This window comes from Pinus tabuliformis, chromosome 3_1, assembly GCF_031772625.1.
Source record: "Pinus tabuliformis cultivar Carrire ecotype Pingquan chromosome 3_1, CPIR1, whole genome shotgun sequence".
NCBI lineage: Eukaryota > Viridiplantae > Streptophyta > Pinopsida > Pinales > Pinaceae > Pinus > Pinus tabuliformis.
In genome coordinates, this window is record NC_142301.1 from 799069967 (window position 1) to 799090288 (window position 20322).

Sequence of the window (20322 nt, forward strand, 5' to 3'; positions counted from 1 at the left end):
TTCTCTTGTATTTAGTGTCTCTGCAATTGAAATAGCAGAGTGATATGAAAGGCACCAAATAGACTTCTAACCTTAAATTGCTGCTTTAAATAAAGCAACTTGAAACAAATTTAGGCTTTCACAGGTTAACTTTGGTCTGGGAATATATCAGTTAGCTATCTAAGACAAATTGATACATGTGACAAAGGTATATTTCAGCAGCTAGAGTAAAGTTCCAAGGAAATAGGAGCCAAGTGTGTGCTACGTAATCGATTTCTGGATAGATGTACATCCGAAGGGTCATATCAGTAGCAGTACCTAAGTTGATATTTTGATGTCAAATATGAGTGTTGTTGGTATAAAGTGTAGATAGAAACCCACTCTCTCCATCCCTCTCTCTCTCTTCATAGTATTGTCATAAGCCCTAATTCGGGTTGGTTGTCAATACCCCCAGATAAAGTGCATTCAAAGTGAGTTTTGAAGGAAGGTGTTGAGTATTTTAGTGTTCTGAAATCCCTGTAAGGCCAATTCTTAATTCCCTATTTGTGAAATAAGAACTATTGAAGTTTAAAACCATCAGCAATGGGCACATTATAATTACTCGTACATTAGGACCATCATAAATGATAAGACTAACAGTTTTAAAGTCACCAGAATCATGCTTGGCTGATGTCTTAAATTCCCATGTTAGAAAGCATTACTACGGAAGCATTGAACTAGAAACCAATTTATTTTCAACTCGTTTCCTGTCTTGATGTTTCTTCTTAAGACATTTATATTTTCCTCGTTCCTCTGGTGGTCTGTTTCAGGTATTTAAACTTTGTTGAAAAATATCATTACAAGCTTTGGTTTTGATTACAGGCTACAGCTTTGAACTACGGGCATTCTCCCATGTTGTCATAAGGAAGAGAATGCACTCACAACTGTTATCCTTACATATCTTTTATGTAATATTTCTACCAAATGGCTACATCTATAAAGAGGGTTTTGTGCCAAAAATTATCGTTAAGTTAATGCTCGTTAGGTTGGTTCTTAAATTTTCCTTTTGATGGGCAACTTACAAGTCCGCTGTTACATGTTTATTCTGGCCACGGGGTTTCAAGAGGTACAAAATGACAATAAAATTTATTTTTCGGCCAAAATCTTAATCATTTAGTAGCTATTGTCAACTTCATTTTTCAAGTTTCCTATAGTAAGGCAGATGTATACCTTGCTCGCTTAAATAGTAATTACAACAAACATCTATGTACAAGGAAGTTCATCTGTATCTACTTTATTTCTGCCCAATTTGCGATTAGAGATGTATGATTATCTAGCAATATTATGGGGTTCCAATCTGTTAGGTTGCTGTTTAGTGGTAACTTGGAGAGCTTGTTGCACGAATGACCTAGGTTGTATTTCTGGTAGGCATTGTGAAAATTCTTACAGCTGAGACTGGGTGGAAGTCTTGCCAACCTTGATGGCTGATAGCTGCAGTGTTTCTTAAAGCAAATTATGGATTGGGAATTTTTTGACAGAGCACATAAGTCTTTGTCCCATTGATCATCATTTGGGGATTCTTCCCCCGGCCTTACATGTTAGGAACTCAGGAGAGATGGATCACTTTGATCCAGGGCTCCTCCTAGGATTGCAGAGCCAACCCCACTTGGCTCCAGGTATTCCCCATACAACATCAGGCTTCGCATCAATGCCTTCACAGTGATAGAAAGAGATGGGGATGCACCCTCTTCCTCCTACGCCTATACTTTTATTTTGATTTGTAATGTTGATGTTGAGCTAGGCCTTGTGCTTCTAGGCTTCTAGCCCCTGCTCTGTCTCATTTCTTTCCACAGATGCTTCTTATATTTTTTATGTATTTTGTTAGATTATCTTACTTTATGCTTTTGGAGTAGCTTTGTGCACTCCCACAGGCTCTTGTTGCTGATTGTACCTTTTAGTCCCACTCCCACAGGCTCTTGTTGCTGATTGTACCTTTTAGTCCCATTCCATTGATAAAATTATCTTATCTGATCCTATCTTAGTTGTTGCATCTAAATAGAATGACAGAATCCTCTTTCTGAAGAAAATGGCTCAGTTACCCAATGAAAATAAAAAAAATGTATTATTGAGTTTCCTAATACGTGATTACAAGTTTACTGTTACAGTTAGCATAAGAGGTTTCACCTTGTATATGTAGTAAAGTTTCTTTGACATAGCATAGTTGTCCTCCTTTAACTTGTACATGTTACCTAAGATTGAAAGAGATCTTTATTCTTGACATCATCATTTTGAATCCTTAATGAATAACTTATATCTTGGTGTTCTGGGTTTCATGCCCTATTCATTAACAATCATTTGTATGTTTCTGTCTATTCTGTTTTTGTTGTTGGGGATGGTAATCTATTAGATTACTTATTCCTTTTAGGTTTATGTTAAAAGGATTTTAAATTTTTATAATAACCACAGGGATTCATGAATAGGTACTTGAGCCTTGGTGGTTATGGTTTTTAAGGTTTTTATTTCATTGTAGGGTAGGTTGGCACACTTTGTAGGGGGCACATTTTCTTGTGCACATGGTTTGGGGATTCAGTCGATGGTATTGGGTAACAAGACATAGTTTTGGCAGGAACATTGATGAGGTCTAACCACTTTTGGCACTTCTTGTTGTTGATGTTTGTAGCTCAGGAAGGTACTTCTGCACAGGCCTAAGTGTCTAGGTGTGCAGAAGTTGCCCAAAGTCTCCTTAGACACTTGCTCTAGTGTGAGCAAGTTGCATTTGTAACTTAGCCTATCTTAAGAAAATTACATAATTGTTATGTTGGCTAATTGAGCTAAAGAAACATTAGAAAAAGTAAAGTATTTACTTTAGTAATCATGTTTTCAATCTCCTCCCTTGATCTCAAGTGAGGTGAGATTTAATCTCGATTGTCAATCACTTTAGAGATTAGGGTTAAGGATTTAGCTCATTGAAAAGTTATAAAAAACAAGGATAAGGAGAAGGAGAAGACACACTATACAACAACACAAGATTAAGAGAGACATTTCACTCAAGAGTGTAATACCCTAGTGTGTTGGGTCTAAGGAAAGGGGGCAAGAAGGAGATCCCGATCAACCAAGGGGGGCTTGATTAGCTTGATTAGATCCAATTGTTGTACTTGTCTTTCCTCAATTGGGCCATTATGCCAGGACGAAAGCACAAGTAGGTTCTAAATATTTTAATGATGAACTGATTTGATTGGGTAGAATTTGTCGTGTCACTTTTGTGAGATTGGTTATATTTTTCTTTTGCTAATTTAATGTTAATAACCTAGATGTGCGTTCATTTAGTAGATCTGAAATCTACTAGGTCAATGGATTTTCAGATGCTAGGTTTGCAAGAAAACTAACATGGTATCAGAGTTGTAAACTCTGAGAACCAATCTCAAGGTGTTGGGTTCATAATAGATCGCTGGGGATATGATCAAATGTGATCATACAAAGCATTCCTTTTTTAAAGACCACAAGAATCTGTATAGTAGTATAAACAAAAATCAGGGCTGAGTTCAATTTTTTTGAAAGGTTTTTTAAAGTAAAAAAATGACGAAGGAAAAAATGTGGGGGCCAATAACATTAGTGGGTTGTTAGACCCACTTAGCCATTAGACAGTAGAATCATAGAGTAGGAAAGGTAGTTGTGGACAGGAACACAACTTGTAGTGGTCGATAAGCCAACCACAGCTGTTGTAACATTCCCCTTCACCACCTAGCCTAAACCAGCTTAGTGGAGGGTGTTACTTTCGCCTAACCCGACCTCCATAGATTTGTCATGGGAGCGGGGTCATAAAATTCCTCATTCTTTCAACTTCAAACATAACTGTCACATTCCTCTGAGTGAGACCTTCTGGCAATATAAACCTTGACCCGACTGAACTTACAGAGTGACAAATATGGCCATTAAGCTTGCCACATCACTTGTGGCTCCTTTTCTGTTGCCCACGTAGCTTCTTACATGGTACCCACATTGCTACTCTGCCATTGTGGTCGAACCCACATAGAATAATCGCGCTTGCAAACGGTTGGTAGTCGGTCCATTTCACCAAAAACATCATGCATAACACTGGTCGAAGCTTCAACCTTGACTTGGCTAGTTGGCTAACGAGCTCGACTAGATTACTGACTCAACCTACTCCCAGGGCTTAACAACCCAACCACGACTAGCAGGTATTTCCTAACTAGTTGAAAGGTTCGACTTACTTCTAGTCTCGACCTGCTCGGTTTAGTTAACTTTCTTGACCCCCCTAACCCAACAGGTCTCACAAGCGATTATCGACCTATTTACAAGTGTTCCCTGGCTTAGTAGTTTTTCCCGAACTTCTTTCTGCACGTTTGTACGGCCTTGAGCCCTGTACAACTTATCTTCATGTGGAATCCTTCTAGCACACCTTGGCCATGGAAGATGACCCCGACTAGCCGACCTTGCTCAATTATTTAAATATCTGTCTTCCGAATCCATCCCATAAATCTATATTGATTGTTGATGCGTTTCGAACAAACCAACATGGTTCATCATCTTATCGTCTTGATGATGAATACCATTGGTTGGTTCCAAACACGTTGACAATCAATAGATTCATATGATGGATCCAGAAGACATACATTTAAATAATGCTACTCACAAAACCCTCCACTCACTCAACTACTTGACTCACTTCGGCTAGAGAAACCAATCGGAACCCAACTAGTCAACTTACCTCGATTGGACAATACACTAATCTAGGTTGACAAAACTTAATGCAGACAACCAGTCGAAATCTTCATCTAGGTTGACAATAAGGAATGTATCCCATGCTCTTTAGGGACCTCTATTCTACGCATGCATCTTTACATGCGTGAACAATGATCATGCCACTACCTCGTCGGTTGGTGACCCTTGGATGAATTGGTTGCCCAACAATCTAGGTCCTCTCGCCAGGGCCCCACACTAGCTACTGAGTCCTCATTATAGAAATTCAACACCTCATACACAAGTCACAACTCGTCAACTCGACTCAAGCCTCAATTAACCGTAGAGTATCGAATACCCTCTGGTTGACTTAAGGTGAAGCCACACAGGGTTTGTTAAAATTGGCAACTAGGGCCAAACTCCATGAGGATCACTTTATTCATGGCTGATAATATTTTTACTAGATTCCTCTTATCGAGAAATGTAGGATTGATCTAAAGATCATTTGATTCCGATAAGTATTTATGGAGATATGAATTTATTTATATTATGAACTAATTGTCAAAGTCGGCCAGCAACTTATGTAGGCTCAGAAGCCCAACAGTCGCATTTATTCAACCCAAATGTTTTGCATATAAATACGAGTATTTTCCTCATTTGCACACTTCACTCTCATCACATCTCTTCTCTCTCCTGCGCAGAAAGGACTCTTCTCTCACACGTGTGGAAGGAAGGACGCAAAATTTAGGGCTGCAACTGCAGATCGGAAGTTTGACCAGCATTGACCATCATTCCCTCTCTCTGGATTGCGCAGTAGGTGTACCTAACACTCCTTGGAAGGCCACATTTTTTGGTGAAGGAATCAAGGCAATCCAACAGTCGGTTTGCAAGATATTGACTGCCCTAATTTAGGGCTGATCTAGGGTTTGCTACTGCTGATGTAAATCAAATTTTTGTACTATTTCTCTTTGCTGAATTATTGAAGATAAAAGAAGATTTGATCGAAGGGCTTCCCCATATTAGGGTTTGTCCTTGGCTAGCCGCCACATCTTGTGTCTCTTGTCTTGGCTTGTTTTCTGTCGATCGTTTAATGTTCTATCTGCACTTTAATTTATGTATATATGATTGCTAATCTGTGGATAATAATAAGAAAGATAAGTAAACTGCTCTAAACATAAAATGTTGGGTCCCTATAATACTAGTGATTACCCCATTACTATTGTAGTTATACCCCCTATTTATATTGTTGTGCCCCTATTACCCCCATATTTTTATTTCTGTGCCCCATAGAATCCCTCTATTGTTATTTTTGTGGCTTTATATTATTATTGTTAGGTTGGCTGGATTATATTGTGACTCCTTAGACTCCTATATATAGAAAGGAGGTTTTGTCATTTGTATCATCCAAGAATTGTTCATTTATGTAATGTAAAGGAGGTTGCCCCCTCGAAGAGGCTGAATTCTAAGGCGTGGATCTCTCTTTTCTATCTTTTTGTGAGCTGGTTTCATAACATTTGGTATCAGAGCTTTGGATTCTAGGGTTTCGCTGCTCCAAACAGGTCATCGTGGCATTTTCGCTATAACTTTTTTTCTGTGACGTTTCAGAAGTCGCAAAAAAAACCCATTTGAGAAGAATTGGCGCTGAACCTTGGGTCCGAATTTCAGAGCTTTTCGCGTGATATTTTCGGAGATATGATCTGAGGAAGTTGGTCTTTTTTCAGACTCCTGAATTACATTCAAAACAGGTGACCTGGGGAAAATCGTCATAACTCTCTCTCTGAGGATCGGATTGAAATTTCGTAAAAAGGTACAGAAAGAGGACGGACTGTAGTTTCTTGTGTGTGTGTTTCAGATTCAAAGGTTGAAACAGTGACTCGTGGCACGTCGTACAAGTTCGCTCTACTGAACCAGTCTAAAAGCAAGTCACTGTGGGAGATTTCACATAACTCTTCCTTGGAGAATCCAATTTGGCTCAGACTTGTGGCATTGGAAAGAGGACACAGAAGGCTACTACAGGTAGCAATTTCAGAATTGGATGATCCGAAATTACAGAGATACATCAGATTCAATATCAGGCTTCTATAAAGTGAAAAAAGGTGTGTAGTTTTTTTTTAATTTTTGTGTAAGCTTGGTTTAACGGAATTCAAAGGGCATAGTAAAGCATTATTATCGGTAACTGATGCCCCGAGGAAAGAAAATGCAAACACCTAGTAAGGAACCTGAAAGCTCTAGCATGACTCATGAAGAAGAGGAAGAAATGCTACATGATATATCAAAATTACAAGAACAAGTGCAACAAATGTCACGCTCACAAAAGCTAACAGAAGCTAAGATAAGTGGCGTGGAATCTAAGGTAAATGGCGTGGAATCTAAGATAAAGGGAATGGAAGCTAAGATGGATGGCATGGAAGCTAAGATTGACGCTAAAATTGATGGCATGGACGCTAAAATTGATGGCATGGATGATAAGATGGATGAATTGAAGAAGTTGCTACAAGAAAGGGTCACTAATGGTGAAAAGGTAGTAAAGGAAACTCATGATGAGAACAAAAGAAATGTTAATCATGATTCCATAGACTCTAATGTTGGATCGAAGACTCACCATGTTCCAAAAATCGATATGAGGAAGTTTGATGGCAAGGATCCCGCCACATGGATATTACAGATGGAGCAATTCTTCGATCTCAATAATGTGCAAAACACACAAAAGGTACGTATGGCAACTTTATATTTGGAACCAAATCAGTTTGTATGGTATCAATGGCTTTGTTCTCGTAAACAATTTATCACTTGGGCAATTTTTACGGAAGAATTGATAGCACATTATGAGGATACAAAAAGCAACACTTTTTTTAGCCAATTGATAAGTCTCAAACAAAAGGGTTCAATAATGGAGCACATTGAGGAGTTCCAAAAATTGAACATAAGGGTAAAAGATATTCCAGAGGAGCATAGGATTGATGTGTTCATAGGGTCTTTAAAGGATAATATCCAACATGATGTGCGCCTTTGGGAACCTGATTCATTAGAGAAGGCATTCAGGTTAGCAAGAAAAATGGAAAGCAAAATTATGGCAACTAGGAAGCATACCATTCACAACTATAAAGACGGAAGTGTTGTTGCCCATAGTCTTCCACAACCTACAAGGTTGACACCACAACAATTGGAAGAAAAAAGAGCAAAAGGGCTTTGTTACAATTGTGATAGCAAATACACAAAAGGTCATAAGTGTGCTGAGAAGAAATTATTCTACATAGATTGTGAAGAGGAAGAAGAAAAGGAGCAAGAAAGGTCAAAAGAAGAGGATATATTCCAGGAACAAAGCCTAGATGAAGAACAAATAAATCCGACCATATCTTGTAATGCATTGGCGGGAATTACCACTCCTCAAACCATCAAGATAGAAGGACAAATCAAGAAGAAAAAGGTAATAGTGTTGATTGATTCAGGAAGCACCCACAATTTTATTCATTGTAGGGTAGCAAAAGAATTGAATTGCTTCCTATATCCAGCACCAGAGTGTCAAGTGATGATTGCAAATGGAGGAACAATAAATTGTTCTGGAAAGTGCCATAATATCAAGCTATCCATGGGAGAATATGTATTGACTAGCCCAATGCTTTCCATTCCAATGGGAGGTGCTGATGTTGTACTAGGAGTCCAATGGCTACAATCCTTGGGTACAATAGCTTTTAATTTTCAAGAACTTTTCATGAAATTTTCTGTGGAAGGAAAGGAAGTTGAATTAAGGGGTATTGCAGGGAAACCAGGAAAGATAATCAGCTCTAATGGCATGACAAAGCTTCTAAAAAAGGAGCAAAGAGGTGTAATTGCACAATTATGTTCGCTAGATGTTTCCACATTGGAATCATCTATTTCTCCAGATCTCCAAAAAGTCCTGGACAATCATTCCAAGGTATTTGAGACTCCCAAAGGTCTCCCACCTATGCGTGATCATGATCATGCTATTCATCTGATTCCAGGAAGTGTTCCTCCAAACATCAGGCCGTACAGATATCCCTATGTCCAAAAAAGTGAAATTGAACGTATGGTTGCAGAAATGCTAGAGGCTGGTATAATTCAACCGAGTCAAAGTTCTTTCTCAGCTCCAGTAGTATTGGTGCACAAGAAGGATGGATCATGGCGCATGTGTCCAGATTATAGGGAGCTCAACAAGCTCACTATTAAAGATAAGTTCCCCATTCCTGTTATTGATGAATTACTGGATGAATTGCATGGATCAATTTACTTCACCAAGTTGGATCTTCGTTCAGGATATCATCAAATCAGAATGAAGATTGAAGACATTCCGAAAACAGCATTTAGAACTCATGAGGGTCATTATGAATTTTTGGTCATGCCTTTTGGCCTTACCAATGCACCTTCAACATTTCAAGGTTTGATGAATTCAATTTTCAAACCATTCCTTAGAAAATTTGTGTTAGTATTTTTTGATGATATACTAATCTACAGCAAGTCTTGGAAGGATCATGTTGAACATGTTGACAGGGTGCTACAACTATTGGAGGAGAAACAATTATATGCAAAAAGATCCAAATGTTTCTTTGGAGTCCAGGAGGTGGAATATTTGGGTCATATTGTATCTCATGAAGGAGTTAAGGTAGACCCTAGCAAAATTAAAGCCATTAAGGAATGGAAAATCCCCACATCCATAAAGCATCTGCGAGGATTTCTTGGGTTGACAGGGTATTATCGCAAGTTTGTTAAGAATTATGGGAGAATAGCAGCACCTCTAACAACATTATTGAAGAAAGATTCATTTTCATGGACTTCGGAAGCAACAAAGGCCTTTGAACATCTTAAAGAGGCAATGTGCCAAGCACCGGTCTTAGCTACACCGGACTTCACAAAAACCTTTATTGTGGAATGTGATGCTTCAGGAAATGGAATTGGTGCTGTTCTAATGCAAGATGAAAGACCCATTGCTTTTGAAAGTCGTCCAATCAAGGGAAAGTTTTTAAGCAAAGCTATTTATGAGAAGGAAATGTTGGCAATACTCCATGCACTTAAGAAATGGCGACCCTACCTAATGGGAAGACACTTCAAGGTAAAAACGGATCATGATAGCCTTAAATACTTTTTAGAACAAAGATTATCCTCTGAAGAGCAACAAAAGTGGGTCACAAAGATGTTGGGTTATGACTTTGAAAACAAAAAAGGGAAGCAAAATGTGGTGGCAGATGCACTCTCAAGAAAGGATGAGGATGTGGAAGCATTGTTGTGTGCCATTTCTATTATCCAACCAGATTGGATAAACGAAGCAAGGGAGGAATGGAAGAATGACGAAGAAGTGTGGGCACTTATTCGAAAGCTACAACAAGATTCCAGTACTTCTGATACATTTAGCTGGCAAAATGATTCGTTATGGTACAAAGATCGCTTATACCTCTGTAAGAATTCCCAGCTAAAACAAAAGATTCTTATGGAATTGCACACTTCTCCCTTAGGAGGGCACTCAGGATTTTTAAAAACTTACCACAGGGTTAAGAAGGAATTTTTTTGGGATGGCCTTAAATCAGATATTCAAAAGTTTGTGGCGGAATGTTTGGTTTGCCAGCAAAATAAAGTTGAAACAATTAAGACACCAGGTCTATTACAACCTTTATCCATTCCAAGCCAACGTTGGGAGGAGGTTTCAATGGATTTTATCACAGGTTTACCCAAGTCTGAGGGAAAGAGTGTCATCATGGTGGTAGTTGACAGACTTACCAAGTATGCACACTTTTGTGCATTATCACATCCATTTAAAGCCAGTACAGTTTCTACTGCATTTATGGAAACAGTTCAAAAGCTACATGGAAACCCAAAGATTATTGTAAGTGACAGAGATCCCATTTTCACTGGAAATTTTTGGACAGAATTATTTTCTTGTCTTGGTACTCAGTTAGCTCATAGCTCATCTTATCATCCTCAATCTGATGGGCAAACTGAGATAGTAAACAAATGTTTGGAAGGATATCTTCGTTGCTTTGTATCTGATAAACAGACACAATGGGTCAAATGGTTGCCTCTGGCTGAATGGTGGTATAACACTTCCTTCCATACAGCAACAAAAATGACCCCATTTATGGCACTTTATGGGTATCAACCACCATCCATCACATCATATTTAAGAGAAAATTCTAAGGTTCAGGCAGTGGAACATCACATCGAACATCAACAACAAGTCCTCCAACTCTTAAAGGATAACCTCGTGTTGGCACAAAATAGAATGAAACAACAGGCAGATCAACATCGCAGTGAAAGAAGTTTTGATGTAGGTGATTGGGTATTCCTACGGCTACAACCATATAAGCAAATGTCCCTAAAGCAAGCTAAGAAGGATAATAAATTATCACCAAAGTATTATGGTCCGTACAAGGTGTTGCAAAAGATTGGTACTATGGCATACAAATTGGAGCTTCCTGCAGCTTCTCGATTGCACCCAGTTTTCCATGTTTCATGTTTAAAGAAGGTTATAGGTGACAAGCTCCCAATTCAAACAATATTGCCAGAACTTGACGAGGAAGGAAAAATTATATTGGAACCGGAAGCAGTCACAGAAACAAGAACTCGACAGCTACGAAATCGATCAATTTCAGAGTATCTTATCAAGTGGAAGAACTTATCCGCTGAAGATTCCACATGGGAGGATGAGAATTTTATGCAGAAGTATCCAGAACTACTCAAGCGTTGAGGACAACACTTTTTTGAAGGAGAGGGGCATGTTGGGTCCCTATAATACTAGTGATTACCCCATTACTATTGTAGTTATACCCCCTATTTATATTGTTGTGCCCCTATTACCCCCATATTGTTATTTCTGTGCCCCATAGAATCCCTCTATTGTTATTTTTGTGGCTTTATATTATTATTGTTAGGTCGGCTGGATTATATTGTGACTCCTTAGACTCCTATATATAGAAAGGAGGTTTTGTCATTTGTATCATCCAAGAATTGTTCATTTATGTAATGTAAAGGAGGTTGCCCCCTCGAAGAGGCTGAATTCTAAGGCGTGGATCTCTCTTTTCTATCTTTTTGTGAGCTGGTTTCATAACATAAAACATATCATAACTTAACATGGGATCAGAGCTGAGGTGAAGATAGAGCTCGAGCAAGAGCAATCACCGAAGAGAAGATTGGCAAAGCTATCCTAAAATAACTATGGGGTCCTCAACACTCTTCCCTGCTGAAGACAAGCTCCGTGAGAAGTTTGACTATCACGGATGGAAGATGTCTCTTGATTTGACTTTAGAAGACTAGGGTGTGTTGGACCATGTGAGAGGCAATATTGTTGAGCCTCCATCAAATGCACTCGCTGCTGCTTGGAACAAATGGAAAACCGGTGAAGTCAAAACAAAGAAGATCATCCGGGACTCTATCGACAAGTGCTTGGTGGCCTATGTTTCTGAGCTGAACACCTCCAAGGAAATCTACGATAAACTGGTGAGTTTATTTAAAGTTAATGATGCAAATCAAGTTCTGTTTCTTAGAAATAAACTGAAGGAAATTAAGAAGGGCAAAGATGAAAATATGTAAACATATTTCTTAAGAATCACCGAGATCAAGAACGATCTCCTATATTGGGGAAGTAATTTCTGACAGGGAAATGACACTCACAACTCTTGGAGGACTACCATCTGAATGGTATGTATTCAAGACTACTCTCCTCAACAATAACGTAATTCCTGGATTTGAGGAATTAATGGCTAGATGCATTCAAGAAGAAATTAGAATGGAAGAATAGGAAATGCCCACACTTAAAGGTCAACCCGCTGCCTTTTCTTCTCATGCTAAAAGAAGAAACAATTTCAGGGCTAAATCCAAAAGGAAGATTAGACCAAAGGGTGGAAAAGGACGATGTTACCATTGCAATAAACCAGGTCATTATGCAAGGGAGTGTCCTGATAAAAGGAACTCTCACCAAGATGATGATCAAAATCCCTCTCAAGGCAATCAAAGAAATGGTAGGTCAAATGGCCGAGGTAAAAGGAGTGCTGGGAATCAAGGAAGAGGACAACCATTCAAGAAGGCAAGAAATTCCAGGTATGAATCTAACACTGTTGACAATAAGCAGGATGAATATTATCTACTAGCTGCTCTATGTACCTCTGCTCTTTCGGACTCGCTGGGAAATTGGCTTATTGATAGTGGTGCCTCAAGGCACTTCACTGGTTACAAAGAAGTTCTACATAATCTGATAAAGAAAGAAACCAACCTGGAAATTGTCCTTGGAGATAATATGAAATATCCCGTGAAAGCATGCAATGTCTCCCTTAAATTGAATCAAGGTAATACAATCCAACTACAAGATGTATTATATGTACCTGATCTCAAAAAGAACCTGGTGTCCATTTCGACAATGGAAGACAAAGGCTACAAGGTGGCTTTTAGCGATGACAAGGTACGTGCATGGAAAAACAATGTTAAAGATGCTTTCACTCTTGGGTTTCAAGTTGATTCATTATATCAGGTCGGAGGAAGTCCGCTAGGTGTCATGTCTTGTGACACATCTCTTCAGTTTGAACTATGGCATTGGAGGTTTGCTCACCTTCACTATAAAGCTCTACCTGATGTAAGAAAAATGGTGACTGGGATGCCCGAGTTCAGATTAGAGCAAGAAGGTGTATGTCCCGGATGTGCTGAAGGAAAGCTAAAAAGGGGACCATTCCCTTCAAGCCAAAGCAAGACCTCCGATATATTGCAGTTAGTTCACTCAGACATATCCGATATGATGCCTGTGAACTCCTTGGGAGGATATTTATATTACCTCACTTTTACAGATGATTATTCTCGAAAGACTTGGATATATTTCTTGAAAAAGAAGGATGAAGTGTTCTCCTAGTTTTGACACTTCAAAGCCTTGATCGAGAATGAAACTGAAAAGAAGATCAAGATCTTAAGAACTGATAATGGGACTGAATATGAATCTAATGAGTTTCATGACTTTTGCAAAGAGGCCGGGATTAAGAGGGAGATTACTACATCATACACTTCTGAACATAATGGTGTGGCGGAAAGGAAGAACCGTACGATTGTGGAAGCTGTCCATGTTATGCTCCATGATCAAAGATTTCCAAAGTTTCTATGGGCCAAAGCTGCAAACACCATTGTATATGTGCAAAACCGATGCCCCCATCAAGCATTGGGTTCCAAGACTCCCGAAGAAATGTTCACCGGTAAGAAACCTGACGTATCTCATTTTAGAAATTTTGGAAGCCCTATATGTTTTCATGTGCTGAAAGAGAAAAGGAATGCATCTGGAAAGAAAGGAATCTTCGTGGGCTATAGTGAAAATACTAAGGGCTATAGAATTTATGTAGCCGGTCAAAGGGAAGTCGTGATTAGTCATGATGTCACCTGTTAGCTCTGCTACATGTTGCTGATTTTCAAAGAGCGGAAGTAAGATCGGTCCTGGTTTCTTGCTCAGAAGAGGTCTGCACCGGTTATCGTCCTCCTTCTCCTTCCCTCGCTTACTCCCTTTCACTCCGCTGCCTCTATTTTTCCCTTTACTCCGCCTATATTCTCATACTCCCGCGATCTTCATTTTACCTCTGTAACCTTGTATATACCCACTGTCTCTCGGGTCCCACATGCCACATCACAATTGCAATCGCAGCTTTCAGGAGGTCTTTTATAAGTCATGTCCATAACATCGCCGATGGCCGATTACCGATTGCCCCTAGTGGATGCGATATGATTATAAACTATTGTTAATGACTCTGTCGGGTCCGGGCTTTAATCGCTATCGCCAATGGCATATGTATAAAGGCTTTCCCTCTTGACTTCCGTCGATGCGATATTGCGATCGCTCCTCCGCCGTCCGATCAATCCCGACAAGATCCAACGGCCCACACCCTTTTCGCTCTCATATCTCCCGATACTTCCTGCCGAGAGATCTCCGCTGTCTATTCATTCGATCCAACGGCATTTGCTCCTCCCGCGTTCACAAACCGCCTACGCATTAGCTCGCGATAAAGTGGTTTTCGCTCGATTGTCTGCTCCCGCTTCCGCTCGATTCTTCTCGCCAACAGATCTCTGCCCTCCATTCACTTGATCCAACGACTGATATCTGTTCCGCCATGCAGTCAGCTCTTCCATAGCCTGTCCCATGCATCTCGAAGGAAGAAGGTGGCCAGTGTCCAGCACTCGGCGTAATAAATCCTCAACAACCGCATTTAACATGAAGAATGGCCGAGAAGGAAAGGACCAGCCTCGAGCAGATCAGTGCATTTATCAGTTATGGAATTTCATCCATATTACACTCCACCTGCTCGAGAAGTACAACAGAGCATCCGAGAAGATCAATTTTGTGCACTGAAGCAGCAGACTGCACCAGAGACTCCATCAGAGAGTTAAGGTGGTTGGTGGTCAATTATGACCCCTCCACGCATAGAACAACAACATATCTTTGTAATCAAACTCTATATATGCCCAGAACACAGATGTAATCAGGGTTGATGGTTGTTGTTTTGATGTAAGGTTCAACTTCTAGAGACTGTAACTACTTTGATACTTGCAGCGTTTGGTCTTCATTTTTAGCTAATGCAAGCTTCTTTTGCTGTTAATTGCTCACTTTCCATTTCTACTCTGTTCTAGGCTGTGCCTGTTATGCGTTTATTCATGTACTCTTGATATTTAGCATTAGAGGGGCTGTCATCCCACCTCTATGTTGAAGTCTAGTATGTATCATTGAATGTGTTATGCAGGTTTCTGTTTACTTAGTGCCAGAGAGCTGTCATCATGTCTGTGCATTAGGAAATAGATTTGCAGACCTCTTTACTGGTTGTAGCCAGCCATCACATGGTCTTGTGCATCTGTTGGTGTGGTCAATATTCTCCATGTACACCTAATCCTCAAACTGTGAGTAATTGGTGGTCTAAAGCCTTGTAGTCTGGGGGTGTTCACCCATGTCTGGAGTTAAGCATAGTAGAAGCGGTTATCTGGCTTGAACAAACATCATTCCTTCCATTCATCCATTTCCAACATTTTGTTGAGTTTGTAATGTTCCCGAGCATCTCTGAGATACAACTTAGGAGATTTTCTTGGGGTGATAACATTACACCTTTGACAAAGATATGGCTCTCAGCGAGGTGAACAATCTTTCTACTGTGAGGAACTCTCAAGAAGCTGACACCAGGGAGCCTAAAGAAAAGGATGATGAAACAATCCCTGATGTGGAAGAACCCATGGATATGATTGATCCTCCTCCACATGAACCTTCCTCTTCTAGAAAGAGGCCTTCATGGCTTAGGGGGACACTTGATGACACTGAAGGACATGCTGCACCCCGAGGAACCTTCCGTGAAAGTAAGAAACCAAACAGGTATCGGGGATACCTGACCATCATGAGCATGATCATTCAAAATGAACCTTCATCATTCTCAGATGTCGTCAAGCATCAAGTATGGAAGGATGCTATGACTGAAGAATATGAGTCTATTATGAAAAATGACGTATGGGAAGTGGTTCCCAGACCCCTGGATAAGACAATAGTCACTTCTAAATGGCTTTACAAGATAAAGATGCCACTGATGGAATTACGGAAAAGTATAAGGCTCGTTTTGTCGTTCGTGGCTTCTCCCAGAAAGAAGGTATAAACTATGACGAGATATTTGCACTTGTTGCCAGATATACCACCATCTGCTCGATCATAGCCCTTGCGGTTTCACAAGGATGGAAACTACATCAGATGGATGTTAAGACCGCGTTCTTGTCATAGTTTTAAAAACCGGTGGAAAAAACCGGTTACCGGCCTAACCGGCCGGTTGGAAGCCTGGCCGGTCCGAACCGGCCCTTCTAACCCGGTTTAGACCCCCTCGTGCCCAAAAAAAGGCCCTAACCGGTAAAAACCGGCCGGTTTAGGGCGGAACCGGCCGGTTTATAGCAAACCGGCCGGTTCCGTCCTAAACCGGCCGGTTTATGGACAGGCCGCCGGTTAAAGCAAAAAAGCGCAGCGGTTTTGGAAATGAGGGCGGTTTAGGGGTTTTGGGGGTGAGGGAAAGGTATTTTCCCTCCAAAAACACCCTCACACTTGCTATAAGACACCCCTCTCACTCTCATTTGTCTCACACAACTGATTTGGAGTGTTTGTGAGTGTTTGTGAGTTTGTTTGTGAGCTTGGAGAGTGTGGAGTTTTTGCTGAAGTAGTCATCTTGGAGTTGGAGTTGGAGCTATTTTGGAGATAGTGTGTAGCTGTCAGTGGAGTTGCCATCATCAAGAGGAGGCTAAGGGAGCTACTTTGCATTTCCAGGTAAGGATTTGCACTTGATAATTCCTCATTTGAGTCTGCTGTCCATGAATTATTTTTTTTGTGCTATAAACTTCTCACTTCAATGATCTATCATCTATGCTAAGCCTATGAACTCTCTAGCTCTATGCTATCAAATTTTGTAGCTTGCATGTACATTTTTTTCCTACATTTATCATTGGTTTTCCATGTTCCTTAGCTGCAATTTTTTTTTTAAATGGCAGATTTATTTGCAAATTGTTATTATTTCAAGCAAACATGGCTCCAAAAGGAAAGGACAGTGCATGGGTTCATTGTGATGTAATTGAGGGAAAAATGATATGCAAATTATGCCATAAATCTATTGGAGGTGGGGGTATTCTTAGGTTGAAACAACACTTGGCTGGGGTAAGAGGCCAAGTAAAGCCATGTGATGCACCAAAAGAACTGTTAGGTCCTATTAGGGCAGAATACATTGCCAAGCTTGAAAATTTTTATGAGGATAAGGCTAGGGAGAAGGCCATCCAAGATGAAATTGCAAGGAAAAGGGAATTAATGGAAACCATGAATGTTTTGAAACAGAGTGGGTATGATGATTATGAGATTCAAGACTCCACTTCTATCCCTTCCACCAATGACCCCTTTCACTATGTTCATCCTTCTGTTGGAGTTGGCCAACCATCAAAAGGAACAAAGAGACCAAACATCCAAAGTTATTTCTCATCTTCTGCCACCATTGCCTCTTCTAAATCTAATCCCACTTCCTCCCAGCCAAGTTCTCAACCCACTTTGGATCAGCATTGGAAAAAACAATGCAAAGAAACTTCTCACCAATACATTGCTAGATGGTGGTATGATTCAGATATCCCATTTAATGCTGCTCGCTCACCTTATTACCAAGCTATGTGGGACTCTGTTATAGCTGCAGGAAAGGGCTTCAAAGGCCCTAGTATGCATGACTTGAGGGGAGCTCTTTTGCAAAAGGAGATATCTTCCATTGATGAGTATTTGGTTGAGTTTAAAGAGTCATGGGTCAAAACAGGTTGTTCCATTATGTCAGATGGATGGACCGATGGAAAGAACCGCACTATCATTAATTTCCTTGTTTCTTGCCCTCAAGGAACCATGTTTTTGAAATCAGTTGATGCATCTGATAGGGTAAAGGATGCGAGCCTTCTATTTGAGCTTTTGGATAACATTATTCAGGAAGTTGGGGAGCAGCATGTTGTGCAGGTCATCACTGATAATGCCTCAAACTATGTTCTTGCTGGAAAGATGCTTGAGGCCAAATATAAGACCATATTTTGGACTCCATGTGCTGCACATTGCATAGACCTCATGCTTGAGGATATAGGCAAGGTGGAGTGGGTAAAAAACACTGTAGAGCATGCCAAGTGCATTACAAAATACATTTACAACCACTCATGGGTATTGAGCCTAATGAGGAAACACACTGGAGGCAAAGAGCTTGTTAGGCCTGCAATTACGAGATTTGCAACTCACTTCCTCACGTTGCAATGTCTCAATGGTCAACATAGAAACTTGCAGAAAATGTTTTCCTCTGATGAATGGTCTGAATCTCGGTGGGCTCGTAGACCAGATGGAAAAGACACCAAAAAGAAAGTGTTAGACACGTATTTTTGGAAAAGGTCTGTAGAGCTTGTGAAAATTACCGAGCCCCTTGTTAAGGTGCTAAGGATGGTGGATGGGGAAAGATTGGCCATGGGCTACATTTATGAAGCTATGGATCAGGCAAAGGAGCAGATACGGGCAGCTTACAATGACAGGTTAGCTAAATATGGCCGTATATGGGAGATCATTGATAACAGATGGAACAATCAACTCCATCGTCCTATACATGCAGCCGGGTATTTTTTGAACCCAAGGTATCACTATAAAAATCGGCTAGGAGATCAGCATGATGGGGAGGTCAGAGCTGGATTGATTGATTGCTTGGAGCGCATGGTCCCTAACCATGTAGACCAGTTGGATATACATAGACAGCTTACTATTTTCAATCAAGCAAGTGGTACTTTTGGCAAAAACTTGGCAAAGATGGCAAGAGATGTGGACCAACCAGGTAAGCAATTCCAATTTCCATTTTGTTTTTCATTTCAAGTTAAAATTGTTTACGTTCTTTACAATTCAAATTATAAACTAAGTTACTAATTATTGTCTTTTTCTTTGCAGCACATTGGTGGGAGTCATTTGGTGGCCAGTGTCCTCAATTGCAAAGGTTTGCAATTAGAGTCCTTAGTCAAACTTGCAGTGCTTCAGGTTGTGAGCGCAATTGGTCTGTTTTTGAGCGCATACACACGAAGAAGAGAAACCGTTTGGAACAAAAACGGTTAAATGATCTTGTTTTTGTGCAATACAACCTTCGACTGAGGAGGAACCAAATGATGAGCAAATCACCTGATCTAGATCCCATTGTGTTGGACGATATTGATCCAACATCAGAATGGGTGGAGGAGACTGAAGATCCTGTGTTTGAGGCTGATTTTGATATCGACATGGCTTTAGCGGAGGATGAGGCAGATTATGTGGCGGCATCAGAACCAGGATCAGTAGCGGCATCAAGGAAAGGCAAGGAACCAATGGAAGGCACTAGTCATGCAGGTCGACAAACTCGTGCTTCCATTAGGTCCACTTCTATTGTCATTGGTGGCATTGATACTGATGTTGCAGATGAGGCAGAGGCATCCTCAGACTCTGAACCAGATGATGTCTATGTAGCTCCTGATGATGATCATGTGTCTAGTAGTGGTGATGGACTTGATGATTGATCATGTGTACACTGTAGACTTGTAGTAGGCCAATGGCCTCATAGCTTGCAACATTGTTTTTGGACTTTATAGGCCATTTAGAGCCTCATTTCTTATGTATTTTGCTATTTTGTCGATGATATGTATTGCACTCGGTGCCATTTTGATATATTCACCTTTGCATGGTATATAAATGAGCAAACTTTGCATATTTTGTCTCTATTGGCTTGGAATCATGGTTTTACATCTTAAAAATAGTTTTGTTTCATTAAAAATTAATTATTTAATGTATTTTTTAAAAACCGGTTCGTTTAGACCAAACCAGTCCCGGTTAGACCGGTTCCGGTCGGTAAACCGGTTCATTAGGTGGACCGGTTCGGTCACCGGTTCCGGTTTTAAAAACACTGGTTCTTGTATGGTTCAATAAAGGAAGAGGTCTATGTGGAGCAACCCAAAGGATTTGAAATTTATGATCGAAAATCTCATGTGTGCAGGTTGAAGAAGGCCCTCTATGGGCTGAAGCAAGCACCCCGAGCATGGTATGAGAGGATCGATAGCTACTTGATGAAGCTTGGATTCACTGGGAGTGAAGCCGATCCCAACCTTTACTTCAAGGTTGAAGATGACAAACTTCTCATACTGGTGTTGTATGTTGACAACCTCTTTCTA

General features: G+C 40.3%; 1 protein-coding gene across 1 annotated transcript; it reads left to right on the top strand.

The window, feature by feature from the left end:
* The first annotated feature begins 17959 nt into the window (after window positions 1-17959).
* LOC149189860 (uncharacterized) lies at window positions 17960-20012 on the top strand. The gene is made up of 2 exons (XM_089413302.1): window positions 17960-18968; window positions 19079-20012. Exons 1-2 carry the CDS (start codon window positions 18014-18016, stop codon window positions 19672-19674), a joined length of 1551 nt encoding a protein of 516 aa, XP_089269428.1. The 5' UTR covers window positions 17960-18013; the 3' UTR covers window positions 19675-20012.
* Window positions 20013-20322: the final 310 nt, after the last annotated feature.